Source organism: Scomber japonicus, chromosome 2, assembly GCF_027409825.1.
Source record: "Scomber japonicus isolate fScoJap1 chromosome 2, fScoJap1.pri, whole genome shotgun sequence".
NCBI lineage: Eukaryota > Metazoa > Chordata > Actinopteri > Scombriformes > Scombridae > Scomber > Scomber japonicus.
In genome coordinates, this window is record NC_070579.1 from 13,343,379 (window position 1) to 13,364,059 (window position 20,681).

At 39.2% G+C, this 20,681-nt stretch overlaps 1 protein-coding gene across 1 annotated transcript; it reads left to right on the forward strand.

Moving 5' to 3' along the window:
• Positions 1–3,440: 3,440 nt before the first annotated feature.
• On the forward strand, positions 3,441–20,626 carry chtf18 (CTF18, chromosome transmission fidelity factor 18 homolog (S. cerevisiae)). Its single transcript, XM_053339869.1, has 22 exons — positions 3,441–3,651; positions 4,573–4,662; positions 4,743–4,893; positions 5,221–5,407; positions 5,548–5,640; positions 6,058–6,110; positions 6,222–6,363; positions 6,498–6,722; positions 6,818–6,915; positions 6,996–7,119; positions 7,238–7,368; positions 7,508–7,601; positions 7,708–7,806; positions 7,888–8,018; positions 8,853–8,967; positions 9,209–9,433; positions 9,523–9,672; positions 12,788–12,918; positions 14,772–14,913; positions 15,064–15,159; positions 17,572–17,641; positions 20,499–20,626. Exons 1-22 carry the CDS (start codon positions 3,564–3,566, stop codon positions 20,618–20,620), a joined length of 2,757 nt encoding a protein of 918 aa, XP_053195844.1. The 5' UTR covers positions 3,441–3,563; the 3' UTR covers positions 20,621–20,626.
• Positions 20,627–20,681: the final 55 nt, after the last annotated feature.

A 20,681-nucleotide genomic window follows, 5' to 3' on the forward strand; every position in this document is an offset into this window, starting at 1 on the left:
ATGATGATAGATGATAGATAGTCTGTTTAACCCTTACATACTGTTCATATTCTGGGATTTCACAACATTCCCTCAATAATTAGTCTCTATACATCATTTCTGAACCACAGATGCACAAAAATGGTTTTAAAAAGTTGAAATATTTCCATTTTTGCATATTCTGGGTCACATTAGGAAAATGTATCAAATTTCTGGCTAAAAGAAAAGTTAAAGTCAAATTAGACCCTGACCAGTATGTAAGGGTTAAGTGCATCTTTACATTCAAAGTGACAGATGATTTAGTCTTTTTATAGAGTCCAGACAGTAAATATGTGGACAATTACAAAGTTTTTGGTTCTTCAGGTGCTCTGCTTGATTTTTGCTTTTTTTCAGCTTCATCATTATCTTCACTCATGATATTGATAAAAAATTCCACCCAAATTTAAATGGCAACTCTCAATCAACCCTGAGCCACGTCCAAGCTCTTTTATGCATAAACTAATGTTGAAAGGAAACACAGCTGCCCAAGAAACATTCAGTATTCAAGTCCAAATGTTACAGTTTCATTTAGCAGAAACTTTTATCCAAAGTCCCTGCCAGTAAGGAGTTGGAGTCAAGCAGTCAATGCTTGATATTACCAGAGCCTGTGCCAGGTGTTGTGCTGCATGCTCGGGCAGGTAGAGTCTGATCTTTCTGAGGTTGTAAAGGGCAAATAGACATGACTGAGCAAGGCCACGTGAGCATTAAAGGTTAGTGGGTCATCAGTCATGTCACCCAAGTTTCGGGCAGACTTTGTGGGCATTAGTTGGGCTGATTCGAGCTTGATCTGTTGTGTAGAGAGACCAGGAGCTCAGCGTTAGAGAGGTTAAGCTTTTGAGATATTGGTGAGGTATGACGAGACTGTGAGGTCTTCTGGGAGGAACATTAGAAAGAACTGAGCATCGTTAGCATATTCATGGTATGAGAAACCATGGAAGCAGATACCAAGTGATGTGGTGTATAATGACTAGAGAAGAGGGCCGAACACGGACACAGGAGGAATCCCTGTGGATAAGCCGTGTGGTTTAGACACTCCCTCCCTCCAAGATGTCCCTGATCCATCGTTTAGTTCAAACTGAATGTGCTGAAGTACAAAACCTAAAAAATATATATATTGTGTAACTGTCCAAATACTTACTGTCTGGACTATATGTAGTCAGATCACTATAAATACTAACTATACAAACAACATTACAATCATTTACTTACTGGATTGAACATAGTTAAAAGAAAAGTACACATGACCATGAATAAAAGACATCACAATCAACTGTTGCTAACTTTTTTTTTTTGATGAAAGCTAAATAAATGAAAATGTTCGATAAATAAAGCATTGTATATTTGGGAATAACTGTTTGATTTCAACAGCTTTGTATTGAAACTAACACCTGTTTCCAACTTATTGTGTGTGTGCTCTCACATTTACAAACTGTTCCTTTCCTCTCAGCACATCTGGATATTTTTCACTCAACACGAGTGTAAGAGAAGCCAAGAGGAAGAAAAAGAGTGTCCGGTGAGTTGGCTTTCGTGCTCCCTGATGTGAAATTAACTCAGTACCACACACAAACTGCTGGTCAGTGTTTGTCCGCTATATGGAGCAGATGGTGGTGATGAAGACACCCTGACGTCACACACATCATCATTAATCTCACACAAGCATACGCAAAGAACAAAATGTAAAAGCTTAAGATGAACAAAGATTTATATGTAATGATTTAAGTCTAGAACAGTTATTCTTATTACTTTGCAATTGAAAGGACTTGAAATATTGTATTTGATTAGTTATGACTTAAATACAGGGACAGACACCAAACCATTAAAACAAATAAATGTGTATAAATAATCTATTTTAAAACTTTTATGTCATGCTGTGTCATATGTGAAGTAGTCATAGAAAAGAGGGAACAAACAAACTTTAAATTTCCATTTTAAATACATTTCTGAAGTATGAGATAGTGTTTTGATTTGAAATGATGAGCTGAATGAATGTGTTGCTAAATTAAGTTTGAGGGTTAAAACTTGCTGTATGTCTTTAATCGTGTTAAGATATCATGTCATAAATCATGCTTGGAGGTACAGACATGCCCTAAACTCAGCGTCATCTTAATCCTGTATGCAAATTAAACAAGTGTGAAGTGGAAATCTTAAGCTTTTATACAATGAGAATTTTTCAGTGAAGGAAGAGATGTCTTGTGTCCAGCAGTTAAACTTCAGAAATGAAATATATTTGCATAACACAGATTCTGGTATGTTCAATGGGAAAGAATGAGTAGACGTCCATTTTTAAAATTTATAACTAGGCAATATTTTCTTGTGGAAAAACCATATCAGACACAAATATTCATTCAAAGCAGGGTATGTTAATGTCTTAGAACACGCATGGAGATTTTACTGAGATATTAATAAAAGAGGCCCACATTCAAATAAATCTTATAGTATGTAGATTGTAATATTTCAATCAAATCATCAATCAATCAATCAGTGTCACCTTCACTGTGGGGGCCCAAAAGTGACACAAGAAATACATATGCAAGTTAAGAATAAATGGCTGTGATGATTCATATGCAAAACTTACATATATGTTTAAACTTTCATATTTATTTCCACATTTATTCATCTCCACATTCGGACCTGCATACATGTTAGTATGCATTTTTGTAGCCATGCTATGCTCAAGCATGACGTCTCAAGATACATGTCGAAGAATGATTCACAGTAGACCTGAATAGCTCGAGGTGCCTCAAAAAGGAATATCATATTCTGCTCAAAATGTGTACTGATGACATTTGACCCTCTCTGTGACAGTATAAGACTCTTGTACTCTGGAAATTGCAAAGTAGTTTAACTGGCTTATATAAAGGCTATTACCTGACATTTACAAGTAGTCTACACCTAAAAAGGCATAAAAGACACTCAAATTAAAACTTTAAGAAGAACGGGTGAGACTCACCTGAGGCAGATTAAGTGCATCCAAGGATGATGAAAGATAAAGAAGAGTCAAATATGATGAAGAAATGCAAGCATTAATCTCTACAACATGACCTTTCATGGGGCGCCACCAGCTGGTCAGGTCAACAGTTATTTACAAACTACTTTTAAAGTTTTTATCAGGTTTTATATGCAAATAGAAAAAAATGGACTTATCTTCTAAGATTAACTAATATTCTCTTAAGCTTTATGGTGATTAATTTGTGTTGAAAACACACTTAAAACCTCCCTGACATTAAAAGGGTGAAGGACAATTACCATAATATTTGTAAGTGGTGAGCAAAGTTTCAACAGCCAATCAGAACACGGTGGATATTTACCGTAATATTCATAATAATACCCTCCGCGGTGAGTAAGGTTTCAACAGCCAATCAGAACACGGAGCACTCGCCTAACCCGGATGTAATACTTCACAACAAAAAAAATCCCGGGAAAGCTCCTCTGTCGGAGCTGCTGCTGAAGTCGTGAAAGGGATTTTTATCTTTTAAAAAAGGCTTTTGTGTTTTTTTGTGTAGAATAACCTCAGCGTCTCTGGTGTACACTGTGTTGGAGCCAAAATGGACGAATACGATGAGCTGTTCGACATACAGGACGACTTCGAGGACCAGTTTGCCGATGAGCTGGAAGTGTTGGCTCAGATGGAGGGTGAGCAAAAACCTGCATGTAAACCAGCTAATAAGAATAAGTAGAAACTTTAACAGAGGTGGAAGAAATACTCGGTAAAAATAGTCCACTACAAGTAAAAGCCCTGCATAAAAAAACCTTATGTTTCTTAAGTAAAAGTACATGAGTAGTATGAGTTTGTAGTTAAAGTATTACAGTAAAAGTACAGTCTGACTGATTATATTATTATATTATACATTGTGAAATAATTATAGGTATTAGGTCACGGTGTATACTAAAGTAAAATACAAGTACCTCAAAATTGTATTTCACTATAGTAATTGAGTAAATGTACTTAGTTACATTCGGCCACTTAATATTAATGTATAATTCACAGATACCAGGTGGAGTGAGACCTACATTCATTTCCTGACTTGTGAACCCAACCTAACTTCATCATAAACATTCAAACACACTCATAAGTCTACAACTTTCCAGGTCTATGAGATTTTAGCAGCATTATTAGTAAGATATGTGTGTCATACCTATTATACATGATTAGCAGTAATGTAACAAATGTATAATTGTGACCCTTTATAACCTTTTCGTGACCCCTCATCACAAGTTGCATAAGTTGATGTTCCCTTCTTAAGTTTTTAGATTTTAATAAAGTCCTGAAGAGTTTTGTCTTGGTGACTGATTTTGATGACGATTAGTCACAAATTTTTTTACAGAGCCCAAAGTGGCATCTTTAAAAGAACTGTGTTATGCTTTCATATTTACAGTCATATAACAGTGAGTCTTCACATTTGGATAGGCTGGAACAAAGACTGATAAGACTATTTGCTTCATAAATAACTTTTATTAAATTATTGTGAATTGCTGGTTTGTCTTTTGTCCAATTATTCACCTGATGGCTTTCAGCAGTAATATTAAGTGTGTATTTTTGCTTGTTCGTCTCAGCGGAATCTCCCAAACCTGGAAAACGTCAGAAGCAGGGTCCAGGAGATGATATATCCGACATCGAGCACCTGCTGTCTGAGCAGCGCACCAGTGAGTTCATGTCTGTTTTGTTCTTCTTGTTTTATTTGTTGTTGTAAGTTTGATCTTTAAACCTCATCTGGTTCTTGCAGCACCAAAGGCGAAGCGTCAGAAGCAGGAAGTTGGGGTAGTCAAGCGACTTTTCAACTCATCGCAGATTCATGACGGCGAAGCCCCATCACACGGTGAAGACATCACCCCACCGTCCTCTCCAGAGCAGTATGACCACCCTCAAACCGTCAGGTAGGAAAGATGGACGATAGGAAGAGGGAACACTGTAAGAACAAATTGGTTTAATAATTTGAAGTCATTTATAAAGTTAAAATGCCTCAAGTTTGGTATGAAAACCGGGTATTTGAATACAGTTGGGGAATTTAATTGTCTGTTGTACGAAAAAGCAATTTAAGAACATAACTTTACTCCCTGGTAGCTGTGATGGACATTTATTATGATTCACATTTTATAGCTTAAACTACTTATCTAGGATTTATATCAAACCAGAGAAAGATAATTGTTAGTTACAGCTGTAGATGCACTTTAATTAAACTTGTGAACATGTTTGTGTCGTAGGTCTGCCCCGGCTGTGTTGGATATCAGCGGCTTTGCTACGATCCCAGAGTCTCCCAGGCGACCTCCCACAGCGGCATTATCCCTGCATGTGCTGAAGAGACCCCCTTTAGAGGGAGACTACATCACTGTGACGGACTCATCAGGGTGTCGGGTCTACCTCCGTCAGAAAGAAGACACTGGGGCAAAGGTTAAACTCCTCCGCAGCTACACATCTGTCACATCAACTCTTTAAACTCTGATTTACTGTCATTGTGGAGTCGCTGTGGTGTCTAATGCTTATAAAGTTTGTATCGATGTGTTATTCAGTGTTTGCCTGAATGTCTCCAGGTTGTGGAGTCCAGAATGGTGCCAGACTCCCTGGGTAGTCTGGGACTGCTCGCTGTGCCAATAGGTGTGCTGAGAGAAGAAGAGGCGGACAGGGTGAGTGTCCGAGCAGCTGTTGGTTTGTTATGATCTCCCAAGTAGCCTGCACGTAATACAGTGTTTATACTCACTGGTCATGTGTGCTGAAGGTTTTATCGGTATCAGAGCCAAATACAGATTATTACAGAGATTATTACAACAGATTACAGATTTAAGGATATCTAGTGCCAAGAAAAAAGCTAATTGTCTGATGTAAAATGATTTATACAGTTCTAAGTAATCTCATTTTATAATGAGTAATTGATGTTTTTCTGTTTTTATTTTGATGATTTTATTCCTAAACACATCAAAATGATTTGTTTTATTTTTTAAAAATGCTAAAAAAATATAAAAATGTCTTCAGTAGATTAAATTCTAGTGAATTCTGTTGAGAATTTGGATCAATTTCTGCTCTTCCTCTCCAAAATCTTGCAGCGTCATCAGCAGGTCGTGGAGGAATCACAGCGTCTTACAGATCTGCTGACCAGGTAACTCACCACCTGTCTCTCTCACATACATGCACATGCTGATACATTAAATATATGATTACAGGCAGTATTTGGTTCTTAATGGTCTTTGTTTATTTGTTCATATACCAGTAGTGTGAATGATGTCTTAGTTGAGACTGAAAGCAGAGAAGAGGAAGAAGACGGTGATCCTGAAGACTCAGAGGGGCTAAGTTCTCGACTTTGGGTGGACAGATTTTCTCCGCGGCATTACACAGAGCTTCTCAGTGATGATGTAAGTCACGTTTAACATATCTGTATAATGATACACCTGTGTCTACAGAAATACCCCATGTAAATAAAACCCAAAAGTCTTTTGTGAAAACTTTCCTACAGTGATACAACTTGTTTGTGACTGTTCATTTGCAGTTTACCAACCGCTGTCTGCTCAAGTGGCTCAAACTGTGGGACACTGTTGTTTTTGGAAAAGAGAGGAAGTCCCGCCCCGTCCGATCCGACAGACAGGCTCCCAACCAGAACTCATCCAAACCTAATCAAGCCAATCAGAATCCAAATCGCTTCAAGAGTAAGGTTGAGCTGACTGAAGAGATACTGGAGGCTGAACTGGACCAGTACAAACGACCCAAATTCAAAGTAAACACACCTGTAAACTGACGATGATACAATTTCAATTTAATCACCTTTAGTTGTTTTAAAAGAGATTGTTTATTTTGTGGGGTTTTTTTTAGGTGGCAATGCTGTCTGGTCCTCCAGGTTTGGGGAAAACCACCTTGGCTCACATTATAGCAAAGCATGCTGGGTACAATGTGGTGGAAATCAATGCCAGGTTAGACCAATAGCAGTAAATACCAGAACTTTATTTCAGAGTAAACCTCCTGTGGTGACCTTATCGTTGCTGTTTTGCAGTGATGACCGCAGTGCAGAGGTTTTCCAGAAACGCATCGACACGGCAACACAGATGAAGTCGGTGTTAGGAGCCAACGAGAGACCTAACTGCCTCATTATTGATGAGATCGATGGAGCACCCACGGTAGGTCCTGAACTGTTTAAATCAGTAAAAACCAGCAAAATAACAACAATTGATGTGGAAATACACTTAAATCTTTTATTATAACTGCTTTTTTTTCTCCTTCATCTTTGCACCGAAGGCCGCCATCAACATCCTGCTGGCAACTCTGAACAAGAAAGACAGCGGAGAGGCCGGCGCAGAGTCTGGGAAGAAGAAAAAGAAGAAGGAGTCCATCCTGCTTCGACCAATCATCTGCATCTGTAACGACCTGTAAGACTGACTTATGTTTAATAGGAGCATAAAGCTAGAAATTGTAGATTTTTGTGGTGCTTTTGTGGCATTTCAACTCAGTATGTAAATCTTGAGTTTTATTTACAGCTGCTCTTTGATTGGGTCTTTCTCCTTCTAGTTATGTCCCAGCTCTCAGACCTCTGAGGCAGCAAGCCTTCCTCCTGAATTTCCCCCAGACTCAGCCCTCCCGACTGGCACAGAGACTGGCAGAGGTCCGCTCCCACAAACACACTCACACCCACTCATAGAGGAGGAGACAAGCATATGAAAACACACCAATAATCCACGTTTACGGTGTGTTTTTTTGTTTGTGTGCAGGTGTCTCTCCGGCAGGGCATGAAGGTGGACACAGGTACTCTGATGTCGCTGTGTGAGAAGACTGACAACGACATAAGGTCTTGCATCAACACACTACAGGTGGGTGGCACCACTAATGAAGTCGCTCTTTTGTATGAGCAGTAGCACTATATATCATAATGTGTGTACTTCTCGGTGTAGTTCCTCCACAGTCGCGGCCACAAACAGCTGAACGCCAAGACAATCCAGTGTGTGTCTGTGGGACAGAAGGACCAGAACAAAGGCTTCTTCCATCTGTGGCAGGAGATCTTCCAGTTACCACGCACAAAACGGTACCGTATGTCCTGTGTAAAGGTGCCTTTAAAATGTGAATCACAATCTGTGTCAGACTGCACAATATCCGTTTGAGGCAGGCCAGAATCGTCGTACCACAATGTAAAAAAAAAATCATCCATCGGTGCTACTCTTATGGTTTGAAAATGCAACGACTTCATTTGTATTTCACTTCCATTTGGGGTTTTAATTTTAGGCTTGAGAATTTATATTGTTTTTTGATATATTACATTTTTCTTATTGTTAAAAAATCTCTTGAAAAGCCAAAACCCATAAAAAGCTTGTTTTACGTTTTCAAGGTAAGTACTGTCTTTTAGCCAAAGCTAAAAAAAACCCATCACTGAGCCACACACACGGGACTATGTGACATGTTAAATAAAATGCATTATTATTATTATTATTATTATTATTATTATGTTCCTTAACGTAATATATGCATATATAATTCTCTGGACTATACTAGTAAATACTTGCTAAAGCATGTCTGATATAGTCTATATCTGAATAGTTCCTTACAAATGTACCATTTAGTTACTCCTGTTTGCCAAAACTAGTGTCCAGCTGTTAAAAGAAATTACTTAACTATAACTACGTGTATGTATTTATATATTTCTGACTGCATTTTTAAAGATTTGTACCTGCATGACTGTTATTTTGTACCTTGACCTTGTAGCATGAAGGAAGACAAGATCCCCACTGCTAGTAAAACATTTAACACAATAGAAAGGCAGAGAATGTGTATTTTGTGGTTAGATGGCAAGATGTGGCAAATTTTAACTTCCTCTAACTAGATTCTGATTAAACATCCATTTTTTGAATGTGACTTTTTTTAGGAAACGTATCGGTGAGGGGTTCGACGAAGCACCGGGTTCAGGAGGTGGAGCGCAGAGGTTTCAGAACATTCTACACCTGGCTTCATCGAGTGGAGAGTATGAAAAGGTTTCTCAGGTAATAAACGCAGGACACCCTCCTCCCCTCCAGAGGTCTCAACTCAAAGTCATATTTTACTTTGACTCAGCATTTTGCTTTTAGATTAGTGCACTAAAAAACTCATCAAAACATTTAAGAAAAAGTTAAGTTCAGATATTATCAAAACTATAATGTAATACTATTCAGGGTTTATATAAGTTATTTGGATATCTTTTATCTGACGTAGGGGTTGAATATTTCTGTCCCTCTCTTTCTTCAGGGTCTGTATGAAAATTATCTGTCGATGCGGGTTAGAGACCCCAACCTGCACAGTACGTGTGACGCTCTGGATTGGCTAGTGTTCTCCGACAGGCTAAACCACGTGATCATGCACGGGCAAAACTTCACCCTGATGAGATACCTGCCGTTCCTGTCTGTCACATTCCACTTCCTGTTTGCCCACACGCACGTGCCCCGCATCAGTTATCCCCACAGCCAGCAAGAGGTACTAATCACACACAGGATGTTTCAATAGTCTAGATGATATAATAAATCCAGATATTGATCACTGAATCGTTGTTGTGTCCTCTCCAGGCCTCCTCTCGTCTCCTCAACAGCAGAAACGCTTTGATCTCAATGTTGGCTGACATCCCACCGTCCATCAGAACCAGGATCAGTCAGCTCAAGTTGACCCTTGATACTCTCACACTGCTCCTCGACATCATCTGTCCCAAACTACGGCCTGTATGTATAAATTGCTGAAGCCAAACACATTTATTTACACTGCTACACGTCTACGTCAGGTGATGAGGCGGGAGCAAATCTAGGGTATCTGAAAGACCAACGGAACATCTAAAGATCGTCTCTGAGATGACACACTCACACCAAAACACTCAACACTCAAGAGTTGTAACAAGTTGCAAACACAGTATTAGTGTCCAAAAGCATAGACTGCAAAAATATAGTTATCTAATCTATGTGTCCTTGAATTAAATGAGGAAAGAACTCATGGAAAAGGTTAATTGTCTAGACATCAATAGCTAAATGCAAATTTTCTCTTGTCTATATCGCCTCATTTTAACATTTTAACAATGACTTGGTCACTCAGGATAATCCTTAAACTCTACTGTCAGCAGCTTTAATGGGATCTCTTTTTTTTTTTAACCAAATGGTGAAAGCTGTTTACAATTAAGCTTGTGGATTATATTGAGTATGTTTTTTTCAGTTTCATTTTTGATGCTGTGAGCACTTAGAGCAAATAGAAACAAGTCCATTTATATCCTGAAACTATTTGGAGCACTGAGAGGGAAGTGTATGTAAGAAGAGTGGGAAGATATTTTTTTGGTGTGATTATTAGTAACAGCCATAGAGCATTATTGACAATAAAAAGTTTCATATAAAGTTTCAAAAAAAGGGCTGAAAATTTAATGTAAAAAATAGTGATTAGCAAACACTGAATAAATGCTCAAACTGCACAGCATATGAATGACTGTCTCTATAACAGTCATTAATGATCAATCATGCAGTGTACATTTGTTTAAGCAACACAAAAATAGCAAATAAACTGAACAGAAGCATGACACACAACATAACACTCATAGACATCTACAGACTTTACAATCTAGCAGGTAGCTCTTAATCATAGCACGTATCAGATGGAAGAAACACCAAGTAACTCTTTCAGTTACACTCATGGCGAAATATACACTCTAACAGAGCATAACGAACTTAAAGGAATCTGTAACTCACATCTTTATAGACGCACACTAAAAGAAATGTCCATTACATGTCGCTATGATCCGACGAAGGTGAAGTCCTGCCCTCCTCACTCTGTCTCACTCTGCAGGTACAGGCACGTAGTGAGCATGATGCGTTCAAGTTCACAGGGCAAGGTTCAGACATGAGAGAGGGGGAAAAGCTCACAATATTAGATTCAGGGCTTTTGAGAAAACTGCAGCCCCAAAAGCTACCCCTTATTCTGCCCCTGGTCGTATGTGAATTCATATGGTAGTTTAGAGCCACAGACTGTAGAACGCACTGTAGACATTAATTACAAGCTGATCTAATCTGCCAATACAGGTTTGTAGATATGCTGTCGTCACACAACTTCCCAGCATGCCTTACAACTGGGTGTGTACTAAATCAAAACTTGGACATCAAATTTAAGATTATGAACATAAATAAATACATTTCAGTGTTGTTTACGTTGTTAGCATGTTGAAATAATTGATATGGTTTTATGGGAAGCCCTTGTAATGATTTTGGCACCATAGGTGAAACATTGACGTGAAAGCAGTGCTATAAATACCAAATGTATGACGTGTCACACTTGTATTGGCCATGGCAGTGAATCTAAAGTTGCGAGTTCAGTACATATTTGTACGCATATCCCTCTCCTATGGCACTGCCACAGGATTTGGGATGAATTTCAAGATGAGGCCACAGTACAGGTCTTTCCTGCTGCGGATAGTTGTTAAAGTAGATGGAGAACAAGCACTTGTTCCTGCAAATTTGTCACCTGACAGAGGTGGTGTGTGAGGGAAGTGGCTGCGGCTGTGGCTGTAAGGGAGAAGTCATCACCTACAAGTAGGGATGTCGGTCTGACAACCGGATCCTCTTCTCAAAATACCGATGACAAGTATCTCTACACCGCATGTCGTTGTGTCCTTGAGCAAGATACATGAACGCCAACATGCTCCAAATTGTCACTGACTGAACCTTTACGGGTGGAGTCAGTGACAATTTGGCTTGTGTGAATGGATGAATGTTATTTATTATGTAAATGCACTTGTTGCAAATGTACGCACCATTCAAAAACAGCGAAAACATTTTTGAAAAGAAATCATTGTTTTGAACAGTGATTAACAATAAGTAATGTTGATACTTGAAATCTTATTTGTATTATACATTCATATTGTCACAAAATCCAGAGCGAAATCAAGGACTTAATATGATGAAGACCAGGGTTGGGAGAGTTACTTTAAAAATGTATTCTGATACAGTTACCTGTTAAAAAATGTGGTCAGTAACATAATCCAAGTACTACAATATTAAAGTAATGTAACCAGATTACTTTCCTTTACTTTAGTATTACTGCCATACCAAATATGCAATAATAAAGACTTAAGGCATACATTCGGTGTAAAATTGGCCTCTTTCTATGCACACGTTAAGCCCAACACATAACTTAATGCGGATGTGTAATATTCAGTCATGATCACATTGTAATGTTTATTTTATTTTATGCTGTGTGTCTATGTATATTTTTCCAACAGGCTCAAAATGTCAGATAACATCCCAGAGTCACTAAGTTTGGTACATGTGTAAATATAATGATATGCACATTTATTACCCCCCCCCCTTCTGTTATCAGATACCAATCTCAAGTTGTCTTATTAAAATAGTCAATGAAAGGTTGCCGTATCAAATATAACATATTAACTTTCCCTCTCAGTGAAAATTGGAAAAAAAATTAATCTTGTCTTCATGACATTTTTGAGCCAAAGCGAGTGGGCTGGTTTTCTGTTTCCAGATTAATAAAATCAGTCTTTCTGCTAACAGTGTTACAAAATGTACCAAATTATGTTGTTTTTTTGTAAAAAAAAAAAAAAAAAAGTTCAATTGAATTAGTACTTGACGGTTTTTAGTATTCTTTGCTATGGAAACAGTTCAGCTCAGTGTATTGATGTTGGATTATGTGCATTTTGTGCTTCTGTTTTTGTGAATATGAATTGCTTGGGTACAGAGTTATTAGGTGGGGAGAGGGTATACAAACTGGACATACATCATATTTTATATCAAAGTATTAAAAAAATGGTAGTAACTACGGGAAATCTTAAATCCTGTGTTTACCTTCCAGGTGAATCCACAGCTGTTCAGCAGCAGAGAGAAAGAGCAGATGCACGAGCTGATTGACACCATGTTGGCCTACAACCTCTCGTACAGGCAGGACCGCACGCCTGAGGGACAGTACACATATGTCCTGGAGCCGTGAGTACACACACACGCACACACGCACACATGCAAACACACACATATGCAGTCAGGCACTTCTGGGCTTCCAGGACCACACTGTGGTACTCTACATGCTGGCTTACAGAGTAATCCCCTTAACTCCTGGTGTGTGCGTGTGTGCTTGTTTGTGCGTGTGTGATGATGGTGTTGGACCAAACTACAAAGCCTCGCCAGTGAGATACAGGTGGATGGAGGAACAAATGAAAGCATGCATGGAATGAGGTTGGAATCATTACAGGACTGAAATAAGGAGGATGAAGGGAAAATACTGAAAAATGCTGAAAGAAAAGCCTGAAAAGGAAAGAAATCAGCAGAATTGAGCATATTGTGGCTCAAACTTGGACTACACTTTAACTCGGAAGACCTTCATTCATCTTGGACTTTAATTTATTGATATACGAAGGACACTGGTGTTGATAGAATGGGATAATTACCTGAACATCTAAGCCATGCCAGCCGCTACCGAGGAGCATCGTGGCTCCTTCCTGCAGGCTCGGTGCAGTGAGGTGCTGGTCACCAACGACTGGTGTCTGCCTCTAGTTGTGGCTCTACTGCTGCTTCTGCTGGTCTACACTTTCCTGTATCTGCCCTCCTTAGCACACCACAACACGTCTGTTTGATACTCTGCGCTGAAGACTTAGGACATACCTGAGGGTATAAACATTTAACATCACAGACAGCGGATACGCCCACTCCCTGCAGCACTTTTTGATTGGGCTGCTCTGTTTTTTTGGAAACTATTGATTGGTTGATTGGTCAAACTGTGGCCGAATGATTCATTATTAACCTGCTTTACAGAGTTAAGAGCAGGAAAGATGGAGAGAATTCAATCTTTGTTTTTTTTTTGTAGACAAAAGACATTTTAAACTTTAAAACACTGTACTGTGTTTTCATGTTGGACTTTATATACAGTGTACTAACCGCTTATCAAACACTAAGACAGAAATAAATGTAATTAGTATAAAGTTAAATAAATGTAACCTGAATTACTAAAGTTTGGGATTTATACGGATTATAAAGATTGATTTAAATATCACACATAATACATCCATCCATGTCTTTAGCTCTCATAACTAAGATTTATTTTATTTATATTACTCATTAATTAATGAGTCATTTTTAGAGCAGAAATGCCAAACAGTTCCAGCAAGTCATTTGTGTGGATTTGATGCTATTAGACTAGCATCATTATGTGAAAGCAAATTTAATGTCTTTTAGATTTTGGAGTTTTTCTCTATCAAACCTGCCAATTTGGGCTTCAGTAACCTGTTTTCTAGCATTTTATAGATCAAACGATTCATTGAGAAAATAATCTGCGATGAAAGAAGTCCTTACTTGCAGCCCTAATGAGTTTCAGTGTGTTTTATTCAACATATTTTAGGTGGAACTGAATCATCTAAGTGGATTGTTCATTTAAGTTTGCCAAATTCTGATAAGACCTCTGATATTTAACGATAACTTGCAATAAATAGCTCACAGTGTTATGTCTTCGTTAGGTTATATTTATAGGCAGCATCAGACATGGAGTGAGAGTATTTACTGGCACTGTGCGCGTGTGTGTGCGCCTGTGTGTGCGCGTGTGTGTGTGTTGGAGAGAGATGGAGATCAGCGTTAAGAGGATTATGGTTTTAGAGTGACAGATTCTGGGTTTTATTTCGGAAAACATCGTTTATGTCACCCAAAGTGGAAGCTTTTTGTTATTTACTTGATTTAACAAGCTTCACCTCTGTGTCAGCTGCAGCATGTTATGAATGTGTTATGTTGTATAAACTGAGTGCTCCTGCTGTGTGCATACTCATTGTGTTTGTGTGTGTGTGTGTTTTTTGCAGGCGTATTGAGGAGGTGGTGAGGTTTCCAGGCCTTCCTCCCCGCCGCCAGCTGACATATCAGGCCAAACAAACCATCAGCAGAGAGATGGAGCAAGAGAAGATGAGGAGAGCCGAGCAGATAATGCTGCAACGAAATCCTGTAGCGGTGAGCCTCTTCTCACACAGCATGATTCACTAGGCACAATGTGGGTTGATTATATGCAGCCTGTGGACAATCAGGTCACCACATGTGTTAATAATCTAATGTATTTATAATCTACTGTGTGTGTGTGTGTGTGTGTGTGTAATGCAGAAAGAGGAAGAAAAAAAAGACGCCAGGCCTAAAACAACCAGGAACCATCAGCAGAGACTGGAGAACATAGTCAAACAGACCACAGTGGAGACCAGGGTGAGACACATGCACGTTTATTTTTGGCATTATATCAGCTTGCATTGATTCCCTGGAGACGCCAGCAGAGAGAAAAAAAACAAGTCTTGACTGAAAATGTGGGTTTGTTTTCATGTTTTTTTTTGTTCTCATATGAGGAACTGAATCTGTGTTATGCAGCTGTGTGAAGAAGTGTTTATCACATCTGACCAATGTGAGAGATAACTCCTCCCTTCAGATGTATTTATAGAATGGGTTAAAGCACGGCCTGTACAGTAAACACAGTAAAAACCATTATTATCATTTCACTTGTTTCCAAAGTGACTGTCATGGCCCTCTGCGGTGCCAGAAGAATGAGCCACAAGATGCTAAAAGATTTGTTTTCTTTTATTGTCCATTTTCAATAATGTCTCCCCTAATTAATACAATCAAGGTGATATTTACATGAATCACATTTTACTTCACATTTTCAACCATCGAAATAAAAGACGAAAACTGAAAGCGCATACTAAAAAAGGTATGCTACAGCTAATGTCAGTGACATAGCAGCTTGAACATGCAGGTTTTAATAGTAACACCATATCCAGCAGATACACAGAAGTCTCAAATGTTGATAATTAGAGCCAACAATGGTGAGTGGTGTCACTGTGAAGAGAGCTCAATAAATGCTTTTTTTTATCCCAACACCCTCGGCACAGCTCCAGATGAACCAACATGAGCTAATTTTAACATTGAACAAAACAAAAACAGATAAAAATTCATTGTTTATTTCAAGTGCAGCTTTAAACATGCCATTCCACAAAACAGCATAGCCTTATACTTGCTGATTTCCTCTGTTATGTGAACGCCTGTATTGATGACTCTTCAAGGCAAAGCAGATTTACTTGTATTTCACATGTCAACAACAAGGCAATTTAAAGTGATTCATATACAATGCAGGTTATAAAAGCATTATATGGCAAAATTAAAAGACATTAAAATACAATTGAAAGTGTTAAATTGGAAATAAAATGAAGCTAAATAGAACGAGACCGATAAAAACAGGAGAATACGACGTTACAGTGTAGTGTGAGATATTATCCCTAAAATTTGGATTTAATAAAAAGCAGTCACATATTTTACATCAATCTTATTGGTTTCATTACATTGCTAAAATATCTTCTTATAACAGATATCTGGTGTCATTTTAGCAATTTATGAATACTTGTGTTTGCATGTTGTGTGAGTGAAAAAGGGGCATCATGATGACAACATAATCCCTACAAAGTGGGTTTAACCTTCATGTTGCCTCGGTTTTGACTGTTCCTTCTTTCCTCCCTTACTTCCTTCCGTCTGTCCTTCCTTCCTCCCTCACTCCTTCTTTCCTCCCCCCTGCCTTCCTCCCTTACTTCTTTACTCCTTCCTTCCCTCCTTCCTTCTTTCCTTTCCCTCCTTCCCTTCCTTCCTTCCCTCCTTCCCTTCCTTCTTCCTCCTTCCCTTCCTTCCTTCCATCCTCCCTTCCTTCCTTCTTCCTCCCTTCCTTCCTTCTTCCTCCCTTCCTTTCCTCCTTCCTCCCTTCCTTTCCTCCTTCCCTCCCTTCTTCCTCCTTTCCTTCCTTCTTCCTACCTCCCATCCTTCCTTCTTCCTCCCTTCCTTTCCTCCTTCCCTTCCTTCTTCCTCCCTTCCTTCCTTCTTCCTCCCTTCCTTCCTTGACTCGAGGACAACAGGAGGGTTAAATACATTTGGGAATGACCACACTATAAGATGACTGTGTGTAGTCCACTGTGTGTAGCTTGCTAGGTCAAACCTGTAGGCAAGGTGCGCCCTACTGCTCAAGATGTCTTGATAAACTTTAAGTAGAAAGGAAAAGGAGGAAAAAGTGCTGCTGTCACTTTAAAGATTACTAGAAGTCTTTAGAAGCTGCCCATTTATGTCTCTAACTCATTAGATAATTGACAAAGATGCCTTTTGTCTTAGGTCATTGGTTAATTGATTGCTTAGTTAATTGGAGAAGTATCAACAGCTCCCTCTTCCTACTAGTTTTGAGCTTCACAGTTGTATGTTTCAGTTACTGCCTGTAGGTGGAGCCAGAGAGGAGCAGCAGTGAGCATCAGAGCGTCTCTGTGAGGAAGTGTCGGAGCGCTACAATAGTCCAGTAATAGAGTGATGAAGAGTTTGAGCCTCCAGAGGGCAGAAATGAGGATAATGAGAAGCCACTGGGTTACAGTCTCTAATGGTGAAACTGGGAAATCAGGCTAATGAAAGTGTGTGTGTGTGTGTGTGTGTGTGTGTGTGTGTGTGTGTGTGTGTGTGTGTGTGTGTGTGTGTGTGTGTGTGTTCATGTGATTGTTCACTGATATCGACCTTCTTATCGAGGACAGTGTTTGAGTGTTTTAGAAACGTCCTGATTGACTTCCGCCTCTCCGTCACTCTCTGTGTGTTTCTGTCCTGCAGCCGGAGGTGGATTTCTTCGGTCGAGCTGTTGCCCCCAAACCTCTGAGAGCCCAGCCGTCCTCAGACTCAGGTACCGTAGAGACTAAATGACATCAGCGGACCTCCATTTATTCAAACCCCCTTGAGAGAGGAGGCCGGTTAGGGAGAATACCTCGAGGCATTTCAGGTCCAAACACACGAGAGGTGATAACTGATGTGTGTTACGTAACAGTCCTAATTTAGCCACTGAGGCACAACGGCAGACTGCAAGCACGAGATCTAACCGTCAGCAACACAGACACCTGAATGTTCCCCCCCTAACATCAGTAATACTATATTTCTATCAGCATCATGGAAAGACGCAACACAGTCTGATCTACAGCCTTTATTATGTGTTCTATAAAACTTCCTGGAGTAAGTAACAAGTATTTAACCTTCGTGTCGTCCTCCCGGGTCAAATTGACCTGGCTGTTTTGACTGTTCTTTCTTTCCTCCCTTCCTTTCTCCCTCCCTCCCTCCTTCCTTCCTTCCTTCCTTCCTTCTTTCCTCCCCTCCTTTCCTTCCTTCTTCTTCCCTTCCATCCTTCCTCCCTCCCTCCCTCCTTTCCTTCCTTCCTTCCTTCTTCATCCCTTCCCTCCTTCCTTCCTTTCCTTCCTTCCTTCCTTCCTCCCTCCATCCTTCCTCCCTCCCTCCTTTCCTTCCTTCCTTCTTCCTCCCTTCCATCCTTCCTCCCTCCCTCCCTCCTTTCCTTCCTTCCTTCCTTCTTCATCCCTTCCCTCCTTCCTTCCTTTCCTTCCTTCCTTCCTTCCTCCCTCCATCCTTCCTCCCTCCCTCCTTTCCTTCCTTCCTTCTTCCTCCCTTCCTTCCTTCCTCCCTCCCTCCCTCCCTCCTTTCCTTCCTTCCTTCTTCCTCCCTCCCTCCTTTCCTTCCTTCCTTCTTCCTCCCTTCCTCCTTTCCTTCCTTCCTTCTTCCTCCCTTCCATCCTTCCTCCCTCCCTCCTTTCCTTCCTTTACTCGAGGACAACAGGAGGGTTAACAGTTTTTAGGACATTTTACAGATATAAATGATAAGAAATAATACTAAAATAAAGTGTCAGGTTGGTTTAGTTGGTAAGTGCTGATTCATTATATTTGAATTCAGAGAAACCCAGCAGCTAGTTTTATAAGAACCTATGATGCTAATGTATCGTTGGACATACAAAGTATTTTTTTATATAGAGTCTAATTTATTAAGAATTTTTAGAAATTAACAACTATGTATGAACCCAAATATAATAAGTGGGCACTTACCAACTAGCTTAAAATGTCCTAAATGTCCTAAAAACTGACTGTTTATCACCTGCATATTACTCTCGGACAATTCTGGGAAATAAATATAAAATGAAGGGACCTGTAAATAAGAGTGTTACTCATATTTTATTTAGGTAAATGAAATGTACCTACCTAGATATGGCTTTCATTTTAAAATTCCTATAAAAATGATGAATATGGGTTTTTTGTCGGGGTTACATCTGGAGAATATGATTTATAGTCCGAGGCATCGCTGCAGCACCACAATGCTTTATTTGTAATCATAAGTCGTGACATAGTTTATCACAGGTGTACAGGTAGATGATAACTTTGCTATTTGTCAGCATGGTTTACAAACAGCTGTATTATCTTTATTTAGATGGTAAGGTTGGTCCATATTCAGGGCTCATTTGTGGTGGACCCATTAAAACCTCCAACCTCTCTGAAAGCTCTGCAACCTGAACATTTATCGACAGGCTAATCAGGCTGGAAATGCAGAGCTGTGGTTGTTTGTAGGTCAAAAGCACAAACATTAACTACCAAAGAAAAACGTCCACAACTCTTCCTCGTTTAGACTCCATCGTTGCATAACTTGCACCTCATGTGGAAACTGTGGAAATAATCATGAATCACTCTCTGAGACGCACTGATTTAAATTCATGACACGCTGCTAAACGGTGGCGGACGCGTGTGAACACAGACATGTTCCACACGTGTAGGATGCATTATCAGTTTGGTGCCAATACCGATCTGATTAAAAAGATCAGATATCCGCCATTAAACCTCCCATCCTCGTTCTTACATTGTTTGAGCTTTAAGTCCCATCGGCAATCCCTTACCTCATGTTACCTGATATCCCACCATGATCCCAAGAAGTTTCCTGTTGAGATTTTTTCCATTTCCGAAAAAAAGGACATCTGGTCCCTGATCGTTTCTCGGTGTCTGAGTTGAGGTGTCCGAAAAGATTTTTAAAGTTTAAAAGTTTTTAGTTGCATCGTTGCAGACTCCTGCAGACCTGAACACAGATGATCACATTTAAGTTACCTGCACACTTGTGACTTTGCAGATGTTGAAAGTATAATTTGGGCCTAAATGTCATAAATGGCTCCAGTTAATGATTTTCATTATTACTTTATTAATACATTTTTAAGCCAATAATATATAAATAATTACAGGTGATCACTTATTGCTAGTTTCAAGAGTTCAAAGTGATGTTTTGAATTAGTTAAAGATACTAAAATAATTCAGTTTTTCTAATGACAAGAGAACTAAAAGCTGAAAATCCAAATGTATTAATTCACTTTTTATGATTAAACTGGAGCTGAAATGAGTCCAACAACAGACCGAAAAAGAAAAGCAATTTTTTATAATCAATTTAATAGTTGAAATCATGTTTTAATCGGCAATACCAGATGTTTGGCATTCCTCGATATTCTCAAATATGAATATTTGCTGTTTTTTCTATGAGAGCAAAGTTAATATCTGCTGATCTGACAAAACAAATAATTCCATATAAATCTATTTTGAAGATAATTGTTAGTTGTGACTGTAGATTAAACAATTATTTGGTCATGCACTGGTCATGAGGTCACTTGAAGCTTTAAACATTGGCGTTTCTTCTCCTCTTTAATAAATAAATCTCATGTTCTCTGTCTCCAGGTGAGAAGTGTGCGGTTCTTTCGATGGGAACAGCGGTGGGCAACAGTGACGTGTGGTTCCGGTTCAACGAGGGCATGTCCAATGCTGTCAGACGAAATGTGTACATCAGAGAACTACTGTAACACACACACACACACTCTGTATATACACACATATATATATATACACTGCCTTATTCTGACC

Bases quoted from the DNA above. Each gene is read 5' to 3' on its own strand.
- chtf18 (XM_053339869.1), top strand. From the start codon at position 3,564: ATGGACGAATACGATGAGCTGTTCGACATACAGGACGACTTCGAGGAC. The intron at 6,723-6,817 runs GTAAACACACCT...GGTTTTTTTTAG, and splicing joins ACAAACGACCCAAATTCAAA to GTGGCAATGCTGTCTGGTCC. The intron at 9,673-12,787 runs GTATGTATAAAT...TTTACCTTCCAG, and splicing joins TCTGTCCCAAACTACGGCCT to GTGAATCCACAGCTGTTCAG.